The sequence below is a fragment of the Nicotiana tomentosiformis genome, chromosome 9 (genome assembly GCF_000390325.3).
Source record: "Nicotiana tomentosiformis chromosome 9, ASM39032v3, whole genome shotgun sequence".
Taxonomy (NCBI): domain Eukaryota; kingdom Viridiplantae; phylum Streptophyta; class Magnoliopsida; order Solanales; family Solanaceae; genus Nicotiana; species Nicotiana tomentosiformis.
In genome coordinates this window covers 87,922,448-87,942,191 of record NC_090820.1, presented here as the reverse complement: position 1 = coordinate 87,942,191, position 19,744 = coordinate 87,922,448, and the positions used below count along the sequence as shown (strand labels likewise).

Here is a 19,744-nt window from a genome sequence, read left to right as displayed (position 1 = left end):
TCACATATCCAGAAGATGAAAGTAGCAGAAATGAGGATGTTGCGGTGGATGTGCGGGCACACTAGGATTGATAAGATTAGGAATGATGATATCCGGGAGAAGGTGCATGTGGCTCCCATTGATGACAAGATGCGGGAAGCGAGGCTTAGATGGTTCGGACATGTTCAGAGGAGAAGCCCAGATGCTCCGGTACGGAGGTGTGAGCGGCTGGTTGTGAATGGCACGAGAAGAGGTAGAGGGCGACCTAAAAAGTATTGGGGAGAGGTGATCAGGCAGGATATGGCGAGGCTCCAGATTTCCGAGGACATGACACTTGATAGGAAGATATGGAGGTCGAGTATTAGGGTTGTAGGTTAGGAGGTAGTTGAGTCGTGCCTTACTTCGTACCATTGTGGGACTAGCCATGTAGGATTTTTGTCTAAGATAGCTATTGGCAATGTTGTGGCTTACTATTTCGCTTTTCAGTGCATGTCTCATTTACTAGCTATCGCTTTTACTTTGCATCTTTCTTCTAGATTTCATGGTGTTCCTATTTTTCTTATGATTGTTGTGGTGATACTAATATTTACTAATATTGTCTCCCTTTGCTTGGCGTCTTTCTTCTGGATTTCATGGTGTTCCTATTTATCCTATGATTGTTGTTGTGATACTAATATTGTTTCCTTTTTGTCATTTTGTCATTTTGTCTTTTTATTTTTTTTGAGCCGAGGGTCTTTCGGAAACAGCCTCTCTACTCCTTCGGGGTAGGGGTAAGGTCTGCGTACACACTACCCTCCCCACACCCCATTAGTGGGATTTTACTGGGTTGTTGTAGTTGTTGTGTTGTTGATATGAAATTAATACTAATGACTAGTGATAAAAAGTTTTTAAGAATAGATCCATATATGATAGTCAGCAATCGCACTGGCTATCATTTGAGTATGGAACAAAATGACTAAATAAAACAAGACAATCCCTTAAAAGCTATAGTGTTGGAAACAAAGATGGTGCAGCAATATTACATTTTTAGTAGCTTTCCCAGCTATTGGCAGCATATCACATCGGAAAAACATGACAATTCATCAAGTTTTCAGCTTAGAGGGGTCTCATTCAGACCTTACATGTAGGAGCAATTTACAAGATTGGAAGATAGATGTATTCCAGAAACTGATGGAGTTACTGTACGAGCAAAATATCACACGTTTGGAGAATGAACTAGGAGATGGAACGGAAGAGGCAGGGGATTGTTTTCGGTAAAAATCTACTACTATAGATTACTTAGAAGATAGGGCACAGGCTTGCCACACCTTTCAGTTTGGATTTCCAGAGTGCCGAGAAAGATATGCTTTTCTCGTGGCTGGCAGAAGAGGGTGCTATTTCTAACAATTGAAAATTTGAGGAAAGGAAGTTAACTTATTGTGTGCAAACAGTTGGACGAAGACGTGAGTCACTTTTGTCGGACTAAAAAGTTTATTGTTTCATCTTCAAAACTTGGGGATAATGGTTATGCTCCTCTGCCCTTCTCCACTCAAATACTAGACTTGGTTCAACAGCTAGGTGTCAACCTCGTGACATACACCAACCACATCCCGCATTGTTCTAACATTGTCGTTGCATCAAAACTCCAGGGGGACACGGATACAAAAATACTTAGTGGTGCATTACCTGGTAGCAAGCCAATTGCAGTGAAGGGTGCTAAATTTGTTTGGAGTCCAGTGGTCAATACCGACTACAGTTAAGGACGTGATGCACAGCTAGTTTAGGAGGAGGAGAAGATGCCGGACATGGGACATGGAGGGCATTTGTTGATGAGGGAAATGACCGATAGGAGAGCACTTCATAGGAGGGCTTTTGTTGATGAGGGCAATGACCGATAGGAGAGCATTTCAAAGGATGGAAAATGATTTTTTAAAGTCTGATGCTTGCCTTTTGCTTTTGGTGAATCTTTTGTGCACACAAAAAATTACCTATTAGTGTAGATGATTTGGTGTCATTTATAGCGACCAAATCATTTTTCTTGGTGAAGGTCCTCTAGCTTTCGGATATCGCTTGTTTACTTAGGATTCAGATAGCATAAACGAAATAATTACTTTAAAAAAGATCCCCTAAAAGATATGCAAGTCCTTTTCAGGCATTCATAGGGGGGAAATAAGTCGCAGCAAGAAAATAACAAACAAACCTGAAGCGTACCGCGAGGAATAGAGACAGCTGCCCGTGTATTTGTAGAAAAATATCCTCCTTCCTGTAAGAATTTGAGTGACCTGACAACCTAGAATACAAACAAATAAAAAGAAGGATCAACTGTTTCTTGATTTTAAATAACAGAAAAGGTGAGCCTGAACATAAATGTGGTTAAAAGCATTGGAAAGAAACAAGAACCAGAAAATCTGATGTCACTAAAATGACACCAACATGACTCATAAGTACGGCTTGAGAGTTCGGAATGCAACATATAAATTCAGTGTGAACTCCTAACCAATCTATTGTCCCGTTTTTCTAAGAAAAAAAAATCCTTGACTCTCAGCAGAAGCAATTACTCAAACACAACCAAAAAACTTTATCTGGTAGTTGTTGGAATATGGGATAGACCTTATATAATAGGGGAGGGGAAGAAGCGAAACAGGAAGTTGCATGAAGAAACTTCAGACTTCAAATCTCCCTCATTTACCAAACTATTTTTAAGGATAATGCATGAACAATACAGGGGAAGCACAGAAAAATTTAGACTAGAGAGGTATTTCAGGAGTAAAAGAATTTGATTCCTTTATAACATACAGAATATAAAACCAGGAGTCAAGTGATGAAGATACCGACTCATCACCATTCTGAATGGAAGTATCAAAATCAGAAATGAAACAAAGAAACAGCTCAACTCCCAGTTCCCCCAATAATGATAAAAATAATATATAAAAAACAAGAAAACTCGAAATAGCAAGCAGCATAAAAACAAGGTGCAAACAGCCAATAGCAGAGAAGGATAATGTTCTCGTCTCTTTGCCCACTCAAGGTTTTAATATCTCTCAGGATAACAGTTTTGTTAGGAAACATGATTTGGGCTGACACTTCATATCACTCTGTCCACAAAATTTTTCTCAGAGTCAACTTTATACTTCAGTAAAATTTAAGATTTTTAGAGCTTCAAGTGAAAAACAACAATAATTGCAACAATTAGGAAATAGAATAACATAATAAAGGTCTTTTAACAAATAGGACAACAGAGAACATGTACTAACTCGTTCTAAAGGCAAGAAAAAAGCAGATGCACTTGATAACTTGCTCCCAGCGTTCAAGGCAACAGCTCTTCCTTGCCAATCAATTACAGGCGAGCCACTTGAACCACCTTTAGTCCCCGAAGCAGCCTGGAAGAAAAGAACACAGAAGTTGAACAACAAAAGTAGTCATTGGAAGTAGCAGAGAAAAACATACCAAGCTACTACTATAAGAACAAGAATCAGAAGTTAAACCTCAGAATTGGAGAACATAAAAGTGTATCAAGTTAAAACAAAAAATTCCTTTGACTCATTCACGACATTTCTTAGCACTTATGGAAGAACCATATTGATAAAAACAGTCCTATTTACTAAACCAAGAGCAAGGACACAAACTTGGAACTCATAAGCTAATTGAGGGAGCAGCACAATAAAACACAGCAGAGCAGTAATAGCTCCCATTAGCATATATTCATCTTCTCCGTCTTTTACCAGCAGATGCATGCCAAAAGGGCTCAAAGAGTTAAAATTATCTCTGGTAGTGCTCTTTCTTGAAAATTAAAAAACAAAGTGACCATCTCCCTTTTTGTTTCTAAACACATACTCCCTCCTCCATTTTGAATTTTATTTAAAGTTTTGGTACACTGATTAAAAACCATTTAATAGCAATAATTATAAGAGTTATTTGACTATATTACCCTTATATCTCCTCAAAATGAGAAATAACTGTCGAAAGACTTTTTTAGAAAAATGTATAGACCTATTAATTGGAGCAAGCGTAGATTGGGAAAAAAATAATTGACGACACTTATTATGGACCAAATTTGTTTGGCTAAAACGACATTTAAAAAGGATCAGAGGTAGTATTATCTACTAAATTCATATCTAGTCAACTAGCAAAAATCCTCCAGTGCTACTGCCAAATAACAAGAGAGTAACATCATTATGCTTACTTGCATGTAGAACGTGTTGAAGTCATTGTAGCCATCTCTGCACCAAAACTGGAGATGTTATCAAAATGCATACATAGTGGCCCCAAAAACTAGCAAAATTATTCTCCAATAGAGAAGAACTGCAGAACTTCATTTAGGAAAAAAAAAGGTTCTCCATAATTACAGGGAAACCAGGTACATCTAGTGTATGCAGAGGACAAGTTAGTAGTTCAGTTGGTTAATTTCAACGGGACTTCTCCATCCAAACGCCTCAGCCTACTCATTGTACTGGAAAAACTTTAAAGTCCTTGGCATGCACTAGCAAAGAATTTTTTCGATAAGATAAGATTATTAATGAGAAATAGCACCAAGTAGATGCATATACGAACAACAAAAACTCAGCCCCTTTATAATCTCATGCAGCTGAAAAAATCTAAAAGACCATCTGTGTCATAAATTTAGCAATTTACATCAAAAGGCCAACAGATACAAACATTTATACTTAAGCTTATGGACAGGTTCTGCTTTTTGTTAGAAACATCTTTGGTTCCTCTCCAACCAAATCACCTAAAATACACAGAGTGGGATGGGTAGACAATAATTTCTTCATCTCTTTGTCCAGCTTATCCATTCCAACACCACCAACAGCTCCTTCACTGACTTGACATCACCCAGTTCTTTCGAACTATGTACAAGAACATCACTCAGATCTACCTAGTCAACCGGCAGTTTAGCAAAAGATGATTCACCTATTCTGTTTCTCTCTAGCACATAAAGCATATGCTGAAGCTCATTTCTTGTAAATTTGACTAGGTAAGACAAGCACCATGAGATTCAATCCTACAGACAATCTATTTACACTCCTCCAGAACAAGCTACTTACGCGAAGCATTACTCTTCCAAATCGACTTCCATGGATGTAGTACCAGAAGAGAGACAGTGGTAGGCACACTTGACCAAAAATACCCCGTTATTTAGATGCTTCCATTTTAAAAAATCCACTAAACTGATATGAGGCAGCATTAAATCTATGGGACAGATTTAGAACCAAAAATATTTCAGGGATGGAAAGACTAAAGTTAACAGAAGTCTACAGCTGATGGGTAGCACATCGCAAAGTCCATTCAGATGCAGAAGATCCTATATTGCTATTGAGACACACCACAAAGCACATAAAGCAGGTTTTATACATTCTTTTGGTTCCACAATTACAAAGCAAAGGCATTTCAAAAGACTGTTAAACACTGGTAATATTCTTGCAGGCTCCACTATCATTTAGTCAAATACATTCAACAACTAAGATCAATGAAAGAGTATTCCATCATATTCTACTTATCCCCAATTAAAAAAAAAACATTCTAGCATCACAACTTACTCGAGAGTCATGAAAGAATATTTTGAGTGATAGGTTACATACTTTTTATACTGCGGAGCATCTCTATCTAATCGAGCAAGGGTACCGGCCAAAATAGACACCTGAATAATTCAGAATAAAGTCAAAAAGAATAAGGATCTAGAAATTCTAAAGCAAATATCACTAGAAAATTTGAAGAGGACGCAAGGGAAGGGTTGATAGAACATAAAAATAAAAGTCATGTAAAACAACTAATTTGAGACAGCAACTTCACTAGACAAGTTGTAGGCTAAGACATTATTTCAGCCCCATGAATATATCAGATATGATTAGAAGCAAAAATAACAGTAATTCATCAGTAACATAACAATAGAAAAAGATACCTCAATAATATTCACATGGTAATTCAAACAATAACAATAACAATAGCAAGGGATACTTCAGTTATATTCACATGGCAATTCAAAGACTTATTAAATGCAATTCCACTGATTGACTTTAAGAAGCAAATAATTCAAATTGAACATTCCCAATGCACGCAGAACCACCTTATGCTCACAAAAAGGGTGGAAAGGCCTTGAAGCAACCACTGACCAAGTAAATACAAAGAGCACCTCTTTTAATAATTGGAAAAATTCATCTATTCTCGTTCAAGGTGTTTGTGAGGCAACAGAATTCTTAACCCTTAAGAACACAACTCTTCAAATGATTATGTGAGGCCTCAAAACCACTCTAGAAGAATAGAAAGCAAAGGATCTAAAACCCTAACTTTGTATTCAAGAAGTATCCCATGCATGTTCACCTCTACTCACGTGCAGGATGGGGATATTCAGTCATGGTTAGTTGAGACCAACAGTCGTGAAAGTTAGGGGAATATTTCATCTTGTCTTCAGTGATTTGATCACGATGACACAAGATCTCTTTTATCATCTAGAATTAAATGCATTAACGCATTATGCGCTACATCAATAAAATAGACATGTTGCGTGCAGCATAGTGAATGAATTGCATGCCCTAGCATTCTCCTTATAGCTCTGGGAACAGACGCCGATAAATTGGATACTAACAAAAATAAAACTGAAGCAGCTCTCAATGCAACTTCTTTAGTTCAATCAACAAAAACTATCTACTTGAAAAGTAAAGACTATTCACTTGAAGCCTACCCATGCCTGTAAACATGGAAACCAATTTGTATGCCCAATAACGCCTGACCATAGTTTTATTTTTCGAGTTGGGATTGGACAATCCCAACAACCATATTCCTTTTGACTCAATGACAAGCACCAAAAAGCAATTTAAAGAAAAGTCAAAAAGAAAATTGCCAGCAAGATATTTAATGTCAACGAATAACAAGAATTCCGAGTTTCCACAACAAATAAGTTAAAAAGGTGAACAACATACAACTTTTTTGATAAGTTAACAACATAAAACTTGAGTCAAAGAATGACTAGGCACACAAACATTAGAAACATTTTATGGCAGAATATACATTAAGAGGTTAAAGTAACCACAACTAGAATTGTTTTGAATTATATCAGGCCTCCACTTACTTGACATTTATGATGTATATATATGTATGTGTATGTGTGCATGTTGGACAGCTGTGATGCCCTTATCCAACAGAAAGTTTTGAGTGATATCGTGCCTCCGCTAAAAGTTTACTTGACATTTATGTATACATATATGAGTGCGCATGCAAGGAAACCCATTTACAAACTCTTGGAATTGCTATAAAGATTTGATTTGCTATCCTTTTGAATTAAAGGAAACAATTAGCATGAACTGACAGAAGATGATCAACTAAATAGGATATTAAGTAAAGATGTCCAATCCAAGACCATACCTTCTCGCCGCTGTCATTACCAACAACCCTGATTTCTACACCTACAGCGGCAGCATCAGGAGCAAGAGGAATCTCTTCATAGCTCAAGAATTGTATTGCACCAGGGTCGTAGCGAAAGAAGCCAAAATCATGAACCTAGAAAATGAACATCAATAGCTGTTTGTGATCAAACAATTAAATGAAGAATATGACGTTCAAACATTCTTTGGAAACTATCATCATCCTTATATAAACCTGCAAAGAGCAACATGCTGAAGCAAAAAGAAAAATATCATTTCAAGCAAACATGGAATTCTTGGGCATATGCATCATAGGAAGTTATCCAACTGGTTTTTTCAGTTTCACATGTCGCTGGAAGGCTTTCCATCAGTAGCAAGATAATCATATTAGATATCACAAGCCAGGGTAAAACCCTACTGTACATGGACTCTCACCTTACCTAGTTTGACACATACCAAGGCATAATATCGTACACAATCTATATACAATAACAACAACAACAAAAAAAAAAAAAAAAAAAACCAGTGTAATCCCACAAGTGGGGTCTGGGAGGGTAATGTGTACGCAGACCTTAGCCCTACCTTGTGAAGGTAGAGAGATTGCTTCCGATAGACCCTCGTCTCAAAGAACGGTGAAAAGGAAGGAACCGAAAATAACAAGAAAAACAAAGAAACGAGTAATAACAAAGATCTAGAAATAAGAAATACAAAAATAGTACTAATACTACTGGTAAGAATGACACAACGTGTAATAACAAAGATCTAGGAACAAGAAAATATAAGAATATTACTAATACTACTAGTAAGGCTAGGAGAAACTTTCGACAACCTATCAACCTTCAACCCTAATTCTCGACCTACACACCTTCCTATCAGTGGCGTACGCATTTATTTTTGCAAGCGGTGTCACATTTAAATAGATGAACACATAAACAAATCGTTAGAAGAAGATCGTATAAATAAAAAGTAATTTAAATGCCTTATTGTAATTATCATTAACTTTCAAAAAGAAAAAAGGGGGAAAATATTTCAAAAAAAAGAAAAAGAAAGCAATAAATAAATACATAAATAAATAAAGCTAAACCTTCGCCACAAGCAGGTAAAGATGGCAGTACTAGCAAGATTGATATATTGAGTATTTTGCTAGAAGGAAAAAAATAAATCCCAATTCCACGGCCGGGAGAATCGATATTGTCACCTCTCTGATAAATTGTAGCGTCTTTCCCGCTGCACCAGAGTAATGTCTTCAACAAGTGGTGTCATACATTTAGTTTTATACTGTTTTTATTGTTCACATCATTTTTATACATATAATTTGTTGAATTTTAAGCGGTGTCACATGACACCGCTTCACCCTATATAAATCTGCCCCTGCTTCCTATCGAGGGTCATGTCCTCGGTAAGCTGAAACAATGTCATGTCCTGCCTAATCACCTCTCCCCAGTACTTCTTTGGCCTACCTCTACCCTTCCTCAGACCCATCAACCCCTCACACCTCCTAATCGGGACATTTATGTATCTCCACATCACATGCCCGAATCATCTCACCCTCGATTCCCGCAATTTGTCTTCCACAGGGGGTCACTCCCACCTTGTCTCTAATAACTTCATTCTTACTCTTATCTTTACTGGTATGCCCACACATTCATCTCAACATCCTCATCTCTGCTACTTTCATCTTCTGGAAATGGGACTTCTTGACTAGCCAACACTCAACATCATACAACATAGTCGGTCTAACTACCACTCTGTAGAACTTGCCCTTAAGTCTTGGTGGCACATTCTTATCACACAAAACACCATATGTGAACCTCCATTTCATTCACCCCGCTCCAATACGATGTGTAACATCCCCGTCAATCTCCCCGTTGAACAAACCCAAGATATTTGAAGCTATCTCTCTTGGGGATGACTTGTGTGTCAAGCTTCACGTCCACTTCTGCTTCATGTGTCCCATCACTGAACTTGCAGTCCAAATATTTTGTTTTCTTTCTACTCAACTTGAAACCTTTAGACTCCAGGGTCTGTCTCCAAACCTCCAGCCTAGCGTTAACCCCGCAGCGCATCTCATCAATCAGCATTATGTCATCTGCAAATAACATATACCATGGCACCTCCCCTTGGATGTGTCGTGTCAGCACATCCATCGCTAGAGCAAATAAAAATAAGCTAAGAGCTGATCTCTGATGTAACCCATCACTGGAAAAATGTTCTGAGTCTCCTCCCACAGTCCTCGCACGAGTTTTAGCACCCTAGTGTACGCTACTAGAATATCGCTAACCTCCAAACTTCTCCATAGAACCTCCATCGAGACTATGTCGTAGGCTTTATCTAGGTCAATGAACACCATATGCAAGTCATTTTTCCTCTCCCTATACTACTCAACCAATCTCCTTACAAGATGAATGGCTTCTGTAGTCGACCGCCCCGGCATGAATCCGAACTGGTTCTCAGAAATAGTCACACTTCTCCATACCCTCTTCTCCACCACCCTATCCCAAACTTTCATAGTGTGACTCAGCAGCTTGATACCCCTATAGTTGTTGCAATTCTGGACATCACCTTTATCCTTGTACAACGGAACCAACAAACTCCACCTTCATTCATAGGGCATCTTCTTCGTCCTAAAAATGACATCAAACAATCCAATAAACCACTCCAAGCCTGCCCGGCCCGCATCCTTCAAAATTTCCACCGAGATCTCGTCTGGCCAGTTGCTTTACCCCTGCTCATCTTCCGCATCACCCCTTCAACCTCCTCAACCTTAATAAGCCTACAAAATCGAAAATCTCACTGGCTCTTTGAGTTCTCCAACTCACCAAGTACGATGTTCATGTCTCATCCTCGTTCAAGAGTTTATGGAAGTATGTCTGCTACCTACGCCTAATACACGCCTCTTCCACCAATACCTTGCCTTCTTCGTCTTTGATGCACCTCCCTTGATCAGGGTCCCGAGCCTTCCTCTCACTAACCTGGGCTAACCTGTACAGTCTCTTGTCACTGTCTTCGCCCCCAAGTTCCTCATACAAGAATCCAAACGCTGCAGTCTTAGTCGATGTGATCGCTAATTTCGCCTTTCTTAGCCTTCTTATAACACTCCCTATTCGTCCTTTTCTTTTCCTCGACCGCGCTCTCTACTAGCTTCAAATATGCTGCTTTCTTGGCTTTCACTTTTCCTGGGACCTCTTCATTCTATCACCAGTCCCCTTTGTGGCCTCCTGAGTATCCATTTGTGCCCCCTAACACCTCTCTAGCAACTTTCCTAATGCAGTTCGTTGTCGTGGTCCACATACTACTCGCGTCCCCACAACTCCTCCAGCCCCCCATAGCCACCAATTTCTTCCCAACTCATGAGCTTTGTCTTTAGTCAAAACTTTCCACTTGATCTTAGGTTAACCGTATACCGCTCTCATCTCCTTCTCTCTCAATCTCCAAGTCCATTACTAAGAGCCTATGTTGTGTCGATAGACACTCAGTCGGGATAACCTTGCAACCAATGCACATGCTTTTATCACACTTCCTACGGAAAAGGTAATCAATCTGAGTCTTGGCCACCGTACTCCGGAAAGTGACTAAGTGTTCCTCCCTCTTCTGATAACACGTGTTAGCCATCACTAAATTGAAAGCTTTAGCAAAGTCCAACAACGAAGTTCCTTCCTCGTTCCTACCTCCAAAACCGAACCCGCCACGCACATCGTCATAGCCCCTAGCAGTCTTCCCAATATGTCCATTAAAATCACCTCCTATGAATAGCTTCTCGGTAAGCGAAACACCTCGCACCACCTCGTCCAAATTCTCCCATAAGTGCCTTTTGACCTCCTCATCCAAGCCCGCTTGAGAGGCGTATGCACTAATCACGTTTGAAGTGAACCACCAACCACTCGCTTAATAGTGATTAGCCTATCGTTCGCTCTCCTAACATACATCACTAGCTCCTTGAGATCCCTATCAACTAAAATGCCTCCCATGTACTTGCCCCTAGCATCTCCTGAATACCACAATTTAAGCTCGTTAACTTCCTGCGCCTTAGTACCCACCCATCTAGTCTCCTGGACACACGTTATATTGATCTTCCTCTTCTGGACAATCTTCCCTAACTCTTTAGACTTACCTATCAATGTCCCTATATTCTAGGACCTAATTCTCAGCCTAGCGGTTCCCTTGCCGCCCCCCGTCTTACCCAAGGACATGACCTCACTCTACCATCACCCACCCCAGCCACAATAATCTACATATTCATCTAAATTGAGGAAACAACAACGAGGTAAAAAAGTCATTATTCACTTGATATTTGTCAGTTCCACAAAACTTAACTCATAAATTTACTTAAAAGATAACACAAAAGAAAAGACATTACAAAAAGAGAGCGGAAGAGACAATGAGAGAGAGAGAGAGAGACTTGAAGATGATGTTGAGTCCTACTCCGACAATGAAGGGGATGGGTGGTCTTCTTATATGGGCTTGGGCAATCCTCACCTCTTGAGCTAGCTTTTGGGGTTGAGTTAGGCCCAAAATCCATTTCACATGGTATCTAAGCAGAACCCATCCCAATCTTCCGATGTTGCGCCCCCATAATTGTCCACGCTCCAAACGTCCAGTCCTGGGCGTGGAAGGGGGTGTTGCGTCCCATATCAACAATAAAGGGGATGGGTGGACTCCTTATATGAACTTGGGCAATTCTCACCTCTTGAGCTAACTTTTGGGGTTGAGTTAAGGCCAAGGTCCATTTAATAGATGAAATGTGTAAGTTTTATGATATATGTTCCTTCCTGAACATTTGTCTCCTTAATATTTGACTCAGATAACCCATCAACTTAAAGAAGCCACTTGACACAACGATCTAAGACATCTCTACAACTCTAACCCTCATTTACAAGAATCTTTCTAACATGAGAAGCATAGATTACGAGTCATGATTCTTCATGTATACATAACCTACTAACATCAATCTTTTTTAAATAACCGTGGTATCCGGGCCAGTTTGTGCAAATCTCAACTAATTCCACGGGGGTACCTGCTACCTTCCACCAGCACAACACCGAGTGACCCTGTTTACCAAGGCTTTGACAGATGTGAAGAAATTACGCGATATTTTTGATTCTGCTAGGATTTGAACCTGAGACCTCATGGTTCTCAACCCACTTCACTGACCACTAGGACACAACCTTGGGTGCAACCTACTAACATCAATATACTTTTCAAAACCCCTTATGCGCCAATCATAAGAAGCAACATGTGTTTTTCTCTTTGCATTTAACTTATATTTTAAGTTCTTTCAAGACATAATTTCCATCTTCACAACACTACACCAAGTTGAGCCACTTTTCTTTTCGAAAATCAAAATAATATCTATTTATGTGTGTAGTGCTCATGTTACAATAAATGAGCGTGGAATTCAGTCCTTCAAATTCCTGTAAAAGATCCAACGCATCTATGGCATTTATGTTACACCAAAAATATAAGCTTGTTATCATTTTAACTTTACAAAGATAATAAGCACTTATCCCCAAACATCTGTGGTTCCTCTCTTTCCAAGTTGTCCAAATATAAATAGTTGAATGTTTTTCCGCAGGGTCTTTGCCACTTTTTCATGTTCTGTTCACTTCAGCTCGCCACTGCATCTTTCATGTTCGATGTGAATCGAGGGTTATCGCTTCATAAGTAAAGCCATGTGCTTCATAAATGTGTGCGCGTTAAATAACGACGCACTAAGTGACCCAAAGAAAGTGGCCAGCTCTTTGAATCTCAACTTTGACGAGATGGATTATTATTGGCATTATTGTATATTAATAATGACATTAGTTATATTAGTTACTATTTGATCATAATAGTACTTAATTCGTTTTTTTTTGGGGGGTAACTAAATTCATATATGTTTGGTATGTTAAATGTAGTGAATTGCTATGTTACTCGGACTCTCCAAAAGTGATCCCATACCCGTGTCGGATCCTCCAAAAATATACTAAATTTGGAGGATCCGACACGCACCCAACAATATTTTTGAAGAGTCCGAGTAACATAGGTGAATTGTACATTTCTAATGTGTTTCACATCTCTTTTTTTTCCCTTCAAGCCCCATGGACCTCATTGCTTTTTTGCACTTTTCACTTAAAAAACCAATGTCATCCGTCCTTGATACTAACTAGACTGAGAAACTTACACTAGATTTGCCATATGAATCTGCAATGTAGTACTAGGCGCTGGATAGACCTTTTGTTTTAATATATATTGCATAGTTGCATACTCTTCTTCGAAGATTTCCATGCATGAGGCAGGTATCGTTGAGTGCTATCCAAACTAATCCAGCCATTTTTGTTGGCACAAAGGTTTTCCATAGCAGCTTCCATGACCACTGGGGATTTCCTTCTTGTGCTGCTTCCATTTATAGCTCGGTTTTACTTCAAAACCTCCATCCTTCTTAGCCATCCATTGCAGAGGTTGTGACTTTCTCCACTAACGCTGTACCTTCCAGTCTAGAAATAAGCGGACTCACACTCGCTGATTTCCAGTCCTGCAGGTTCCTTCTGAAGTGGAGTTTCTAGATACTTCCACTGAAGCAGTCTGCTATGATGTAGCCTTTTTTGTGAGAAAACCTGTCAAGATCTGATAAAGCTCCTTAAAAGGTCAGTTTTCAAGACACCACATCCTTGTTCTCCTCCATTCCCCACCCAAATTCTTACCATCACTTCAAATTCATTCCATCATTTCCTTATCTGTTTCCAGACTACCACCCATAAGGTGTTGTGACCTCGGTGCATCATTAACTATCCATTTTTTACTTGATTATATCTTTCCACAATTCCTCTTTTTCAGTATCAATTATCTTAACCATATTCTCTTGTTATACGTTCTTATGTTCTCTACTCGCATTTGATAATTTAATCACATTTATCTTTATCCATCAGCATTGACTTCCCAAAGAAAATTGCATCTGTTTGTCCAATTGCTTCCAAAAAATTCACTGGAACAGGGATTAGGGGCATCATGTATGTGGGGATTCAACCTCACACACTATATATGAGTGACAACCTTCCTCGGAAAGAGAGATATGCCTGGTCGGAGTAGACCAAGTTAAGTTTTACATTGAACAACCTGATCAGAAAAAAGTTGTACATTGAACTAGAATTCCATTCCACAAAAAGAAAAATATAAATGCAGAACCTACATTTAAGTGCCAACAACACCCTGAAAGTCAAACAAATTCCTTAGTGTCATCGAACTGGAAAACACCTCAGATATTTCTCTCGCACAATAATGTGTTTTGTTCAGCAAACTGGAACTTCTAAGTTCAAGTGTTCAACAGACTATGGAATCCATGATAGAGGATTAGTCAACTAATCGATCAACTATATCTCAATCACAAACAAGATGAATCCTCTACATTCATTCTGCTCTATTCACCAAATTATTACTCCCTCCATTCCACTATATAAAATTATTACTACTATTTGGGGAGCCGAATAGCTTTTTCTTTGACCAAAACTTTTTCATTTTCTTTTAATATTTTTAATTATAAAAAATTGTAGTTTATAGTACTTTTTATCTAGTTTCTAGTTATGCAAATTTTAACTTATTTTTATTACGAAATTGATGTCCGAATTGAGACCAAAATAGAAGGTTTGACCCTCATACTACGAATCCCTTTAATCTTTTTTAGAAGGCCCACATGTCCCTATACTATCATAGAAGTCTCTAACCATACTCCTCGCAAACACTTTATTTTGGGGTAAAACCATACTCCTAGCAACACTCGGATCTAATACAAATGTAACAGCAACAAATAAGCTTAAACACAAGTAATAGATGTTATGTATAGACAGAGGACTAGTGGACTAATAAAATGATGAATTGTTCATAGTCACACAAGACCCAAAAGGATGAGCAGATAATCCAGAGCTATTCATGCACAGCTAAGGCTGAAGTTAGCTTGAAAGGAAACTTCTCTAAGTAAAATGATAGATTTACCATACAACAAGCATTTGTTACATAGATAGCTACACAGGAAGCAAAGATTTTCTTAACCGATATTAAGAGTTAAAACCAAATGCACAAAGCAACAAAGAAAAAAAGCACAGAGGCCTGCTGGGGACTTAAGAGCAAAGCCGCAAAAAAGCGCGGGAATTAATAAAGAAAGCCTCAAATGTGGTGGAAAAAAAACTAGTATATATAAAATTCAAGAATAATTAATATAAACATAAATAACAATTATATGGATGAAGGAACTTAAAAGTATATACAATTAAGTGCAATATTTATTATTTAGTGTCGCCTCTTTATGACAATGCCCATAAGTGATAGGTGTATGTCTTAGCGCCTTGGTGATTGTACTGAAGCTGGTTAAGTGAGAAGCCCTCAGCTTGTTTTGCACCTAGCTTTAGGGCTTAAGTAACGCTCCTTAAAACGAGCCTTTTAACAAAAATGCTTCTTTGGAGAATTCATCAAATATCAAAAGTATACTCCGTTCATTGAGAAACAGTTCTATCTAATTGAGCATTGAAAAGGCATGTTAGTGCTCCTCTAATCGGTACAATCTATAAACATATATATGAAAATGACACTTTCGTATTCACTAAAATCAAAAGATTCAAAACACATAAACTCACAGTCCACAACAGCCAATTTCAAGGCCTCAGGCAGACTCAACTAAGATGGAATTGTAGGGGATTACCCTGATCTTTCTCCCCCCTTGTGAACCTCCAGAGCTCACATCCATAAAAGATATACACAACCACTCCCGAGTCGCATCCTATACAATAGATCCTACACAATCAACTGTAACTTTGCTAATACATCGAACAAGTCAAACCTACCATCTTTAAGGCCAATTATAATTTCTAAGTATATCACTGGGCTCTTTTACGGTTATAACCCTTCAGTCAAGCTAAAAAGCCTACTCGTAATTCGACCTGTTCACAAAATTAATAAAATATGTCTAACATTGCTACTGATTCTAGTTTCAAGATTAAGTAATCCATTTGGCAGATCGACACAGCTCCATGGAACAGCCACAACCTTGAGAAGCTAAAAGTCCATAATTGATATCTATGAAATGCCACGTCATATCATAATAGCCTTAGTTCCAATAAGGTTCACTTTCGGTATGAGGCACTGAGAATGTGTCTAAGATTTCTCAATAGTGTACCCACGGCTTAGATTTCCCAAAAAATTTCCGTTTACCCCCTTTCATTAAGCACCTCTTCCTAGCTGTATCCCGTGAGTCAAATCTAATGTTCAGATAATACAGGTGGAGAACGAACTGTGCAACCAAAATAAATGCATAAACAGAATCCAACAGTCACATGACAGAGGATGTCTAAGTGAACTCACAGGGTCCCTGTATATGGGGTAAACTGGTATTTCTTCACGGTTCACAAACATAGCTTCTGCCATCACAGGTCCTACAAACAAATGAACAGTCATACATCCATCAAAATACAATAGTAAGAATTCCAAATTTCTCTCTTGGTTATCTAAACTCAAACTATATGATAAACAGAATGGTGTTTTTTCTTTTTGTTTTCTTTTTTTCATGGCGGTGGTGTCATGCCAGCTTGTGCGCACCTCGTTCCGCCGATTACCTGCTACCTCCCACCAGCATAGGTACCAGGTAACTCTGCCCCCCAAAACTTAGGCAGATGGGAAGAAATCATGTAGTGTCTTTTGCTTCCACTGAGAATGATGAGTTGTGTTAAGATGTACTCATTACCCTACTTTCTTAGTACCCATTTAGCACGTACAGTATCTGTATATACTGAAATTATTATTTGCAAATACTAGTTCAGACAAGATGTTTTGGATTTCAAGTGAAACATTGCTTGAACTTCGAGTGGAATACTGAAAGAGTTTTAAGTTTTATGCACATCAAATCACTTAAAGGTAATTCCCGGTAATCACTTAAAGGTAATTGCAAGTATCTCTATTTAATAAGCATGGATGGATAACCTAAAGTAAATGGTGAGTAACTTGTTGTAATATGCTAAATTAGACTGATGGTGTAAAATACTTTTGTATATAGCTTAAATCCATTGAAATTGTTGTTTGAAGTGCATTTCAAGTTCAAATCTTCAACTTTTATGAATTTTTTTTTCCAAGGGAAATTTCATGTCCAAACATAATTTCAACTTTCAAAAACTTTAAGTGGAATATTGAAAAAGTTTTAGGTTTTATTACTGACATGTAAATGTACATCATCAGATCACTTAAAAAGTAATTGCAGATAACTCTATCTAATAAGCATTAATGGATAACCTAGAATAAACAGTGACTACCCAGCTATAACAGGTTAAATTATAATGACTGATGGTGTAAATGTTTTTATAGCTAGTGCATATAACTTAAATACATATTGAAATAGTTGTTTGAAGTGTATTTCAAGTGAAGTTTTTCAAATCTTCAATTTTCATGAATTTTCTTTTAAAGTGAATTTCATGTCCAAACATAATTTTAACTTTCACAAACTTTGAGTGGAATATTGAAAGAGTTTAAGGTCTATACAATAACGGTCTAAAAAATATTTACACCCGTCAAATCACTTAAAATATAGTTGCAGGCAACTCTATTTAATAATTATTGATGGAGACCCAAGGGTATGGCCTAGGGGTCAATGAAGTGGGTTGAGAACCATGAAATTCAAATTCAAATCTCAGTGGAGGCAAAAATACTAGGTAATTTCTTCCTATCTATCCAAGCCTTCGTGGACAGAGTTACCTGGTACTTCTTGCTGGTGGGAGGTAGCAGGTATCATGTTGAATTAGTCGAGATACACGCAAGCTGGTCCAGACACCATTATAAAAATAAAAATAAAAATCATTGACGGATAACCTAGAATAAGTAACCACCTATAACAGGTTAAATTACACTGATGGTGTAAAAAAACATTTACCGGCAGTGCATAATTCACATTGAAATAGTTGTTTGAAGTGTATTTCAGTTGAAGTTTTTCAAACTTTCAGTCACCAATTTTCAACTTTTATGAATATTTTGCTATGTAAAGATCATCTCTGAACATAATTTCAACTGGATTTAAGTTATATAAAGTGATAGTGTAATGAATTTTTTACACTATCAGTATAATTTAACAAGTTATTATAGGTTAATTATCATTTATATCAGATTACCGCTCAACGTTATTAAGTAGAATTTCCTGCAGTAAGTGACCTGACTGCGTAAATATATAATTTAAACGCATTTCAGCTTCCACATACATTTTTCCACTTATACTCAAAATTTGTCCAAACGCACGCATGCTTAATAGTCACTATCAACAGATTAAGAAACAATTTGAGATAAAAATAAGGATATCTTAATCACCAGGTTTAACAACATGACGATTCGTGAGTATAATTCCGCGACGCTTATCAACAACGAAGCCCGTAGCGGAACTGACACCGGCAGATTCGGTATCGAAAGCTCGGCAAGCGGTGGTTCTGAGCACGACGACGGCAGGAACTACTTTGCCAAGCGCCTTTCGCCAATCTTCTGCCGTAGCGAGGCTGTTCTCCTTGAACGGAGGAGGATCAATGTCCATACACAAATCCTCCATTATACTAGACTATATTCTGGTCTTAATTCTCCCTCCGATCACAAACTTTCCGGCTAAAAAGAACGGAGAGTGATTATTCCGGCGACAGCGGACTGGGAGAGAGAAATGCGAGAAAATTGGCGGCGTCTGCGAAGTTGAGTTGGCGTTGACACTCTGTTGAGGGGCCCTTCACTCGTGTGGAAAAAGAGCTAAACTTTTGACGACAGTGGGAAGACTTTTATTTGCACAATTAGCTCATATAAAACTCTAATTACACGTAATTGAAACAAAGCTTACCTATGATTAACTTAAACTAATAAAACAAGGGAGTATAACTATTGATTAGTTACTTGCCCCAAAGCTTGGGTCTATTGTTAAAACATAATGCGTGATGTGTGGGTTAAGGTTAAGGACACGTCACAAGATTCGACTCATATATAGAGAGTCGGATTCAGAATTTAAACTTTATGGATTTAATCTTTATAATTTTTAGTATTGAACCCATTATTTTTTAAAAGTTATGGGTTTATATTTACTGTTTGTTATAATTTTAGTGAATTTTTACTCATAAAATTTTATTCTGTACTAAAAGTACTGGGTTCAAAAATTCGGTGACAGTGATCTACGTCCGCCCTGCATATATGTGATTTGACTATGGAAATGGATGCACATCAAGGGGTTTAATTCAATCATATTTGTATTATTTTAATTATCTGTAAATAATTTTAGTGATACTATCATTAGAAAACTCACTTTAGTATTTTTTGGAAAATTGTGAATTTTAAGCATTAGAGGAAAACGATAAAAACTGAAGAATATGCAACAACAAAAAAATAGCAAAAGAGAGGATTTGATTATTAAAGATGATTTTTTGAAGTTAAATGAGTATAAATAATGACATTTAAGC

General features: G+C 37.9%; 1 protein-coding gene across 8 annotated transcripts in view; it reads right to left on the bottom strand.

The window, feature by feature from the left end:
• Nucleotides 1-19,066, bottom strand: part of LOC104101766 (protease Do-like 7) — a 42,259-nt gene extending 23,193 nt beyond the window's left edge. For 4 of the 8 annotated variants that reach the window (XM_070185721.1, XM_070185722.1, XM_070185724.1 and 1 more), the window contains exons 1-7: nt 18,627-19,066; nt 16,644-16,714; nt 7,318-7,452; nt 5,538-5,596; nt 4,142-4,178; nt 3,213-3,338; nt 2,159-2,248 (exon numbers count right to left, since the gene is read on the bottom strand). In XM_070185721.1, coding sequence (XP_070041822.1) covers nt 2,159-2,248; nt 3,213-3,338; nt 4,142-4,178; nt 5,538-5,596; nt 7,318-7,452; nt 16,644-16,714; nt 18,627-18,858 — 750 coding nt within the window. In that variant the 5' untranslated portion in view covers nt 18,859-19,066. Of the gene's footprint in view, nt 1-2,158; nt 2,249-3,212; nt 3,339-4,141; nt 4,190-5,537; nt 5,597-7,317; nt 7,453-16,643; nt 16,715-18,626 lie in introns of those variants that run through there. The other 4 variants (XM_070185719.1, XM_070185718.1, XM_070185717.1 and 1 more) reach the window with 3 other exon arrangements.
• Nucleotides 19,067-19,744: the final 678 nt, after the last annotated feature.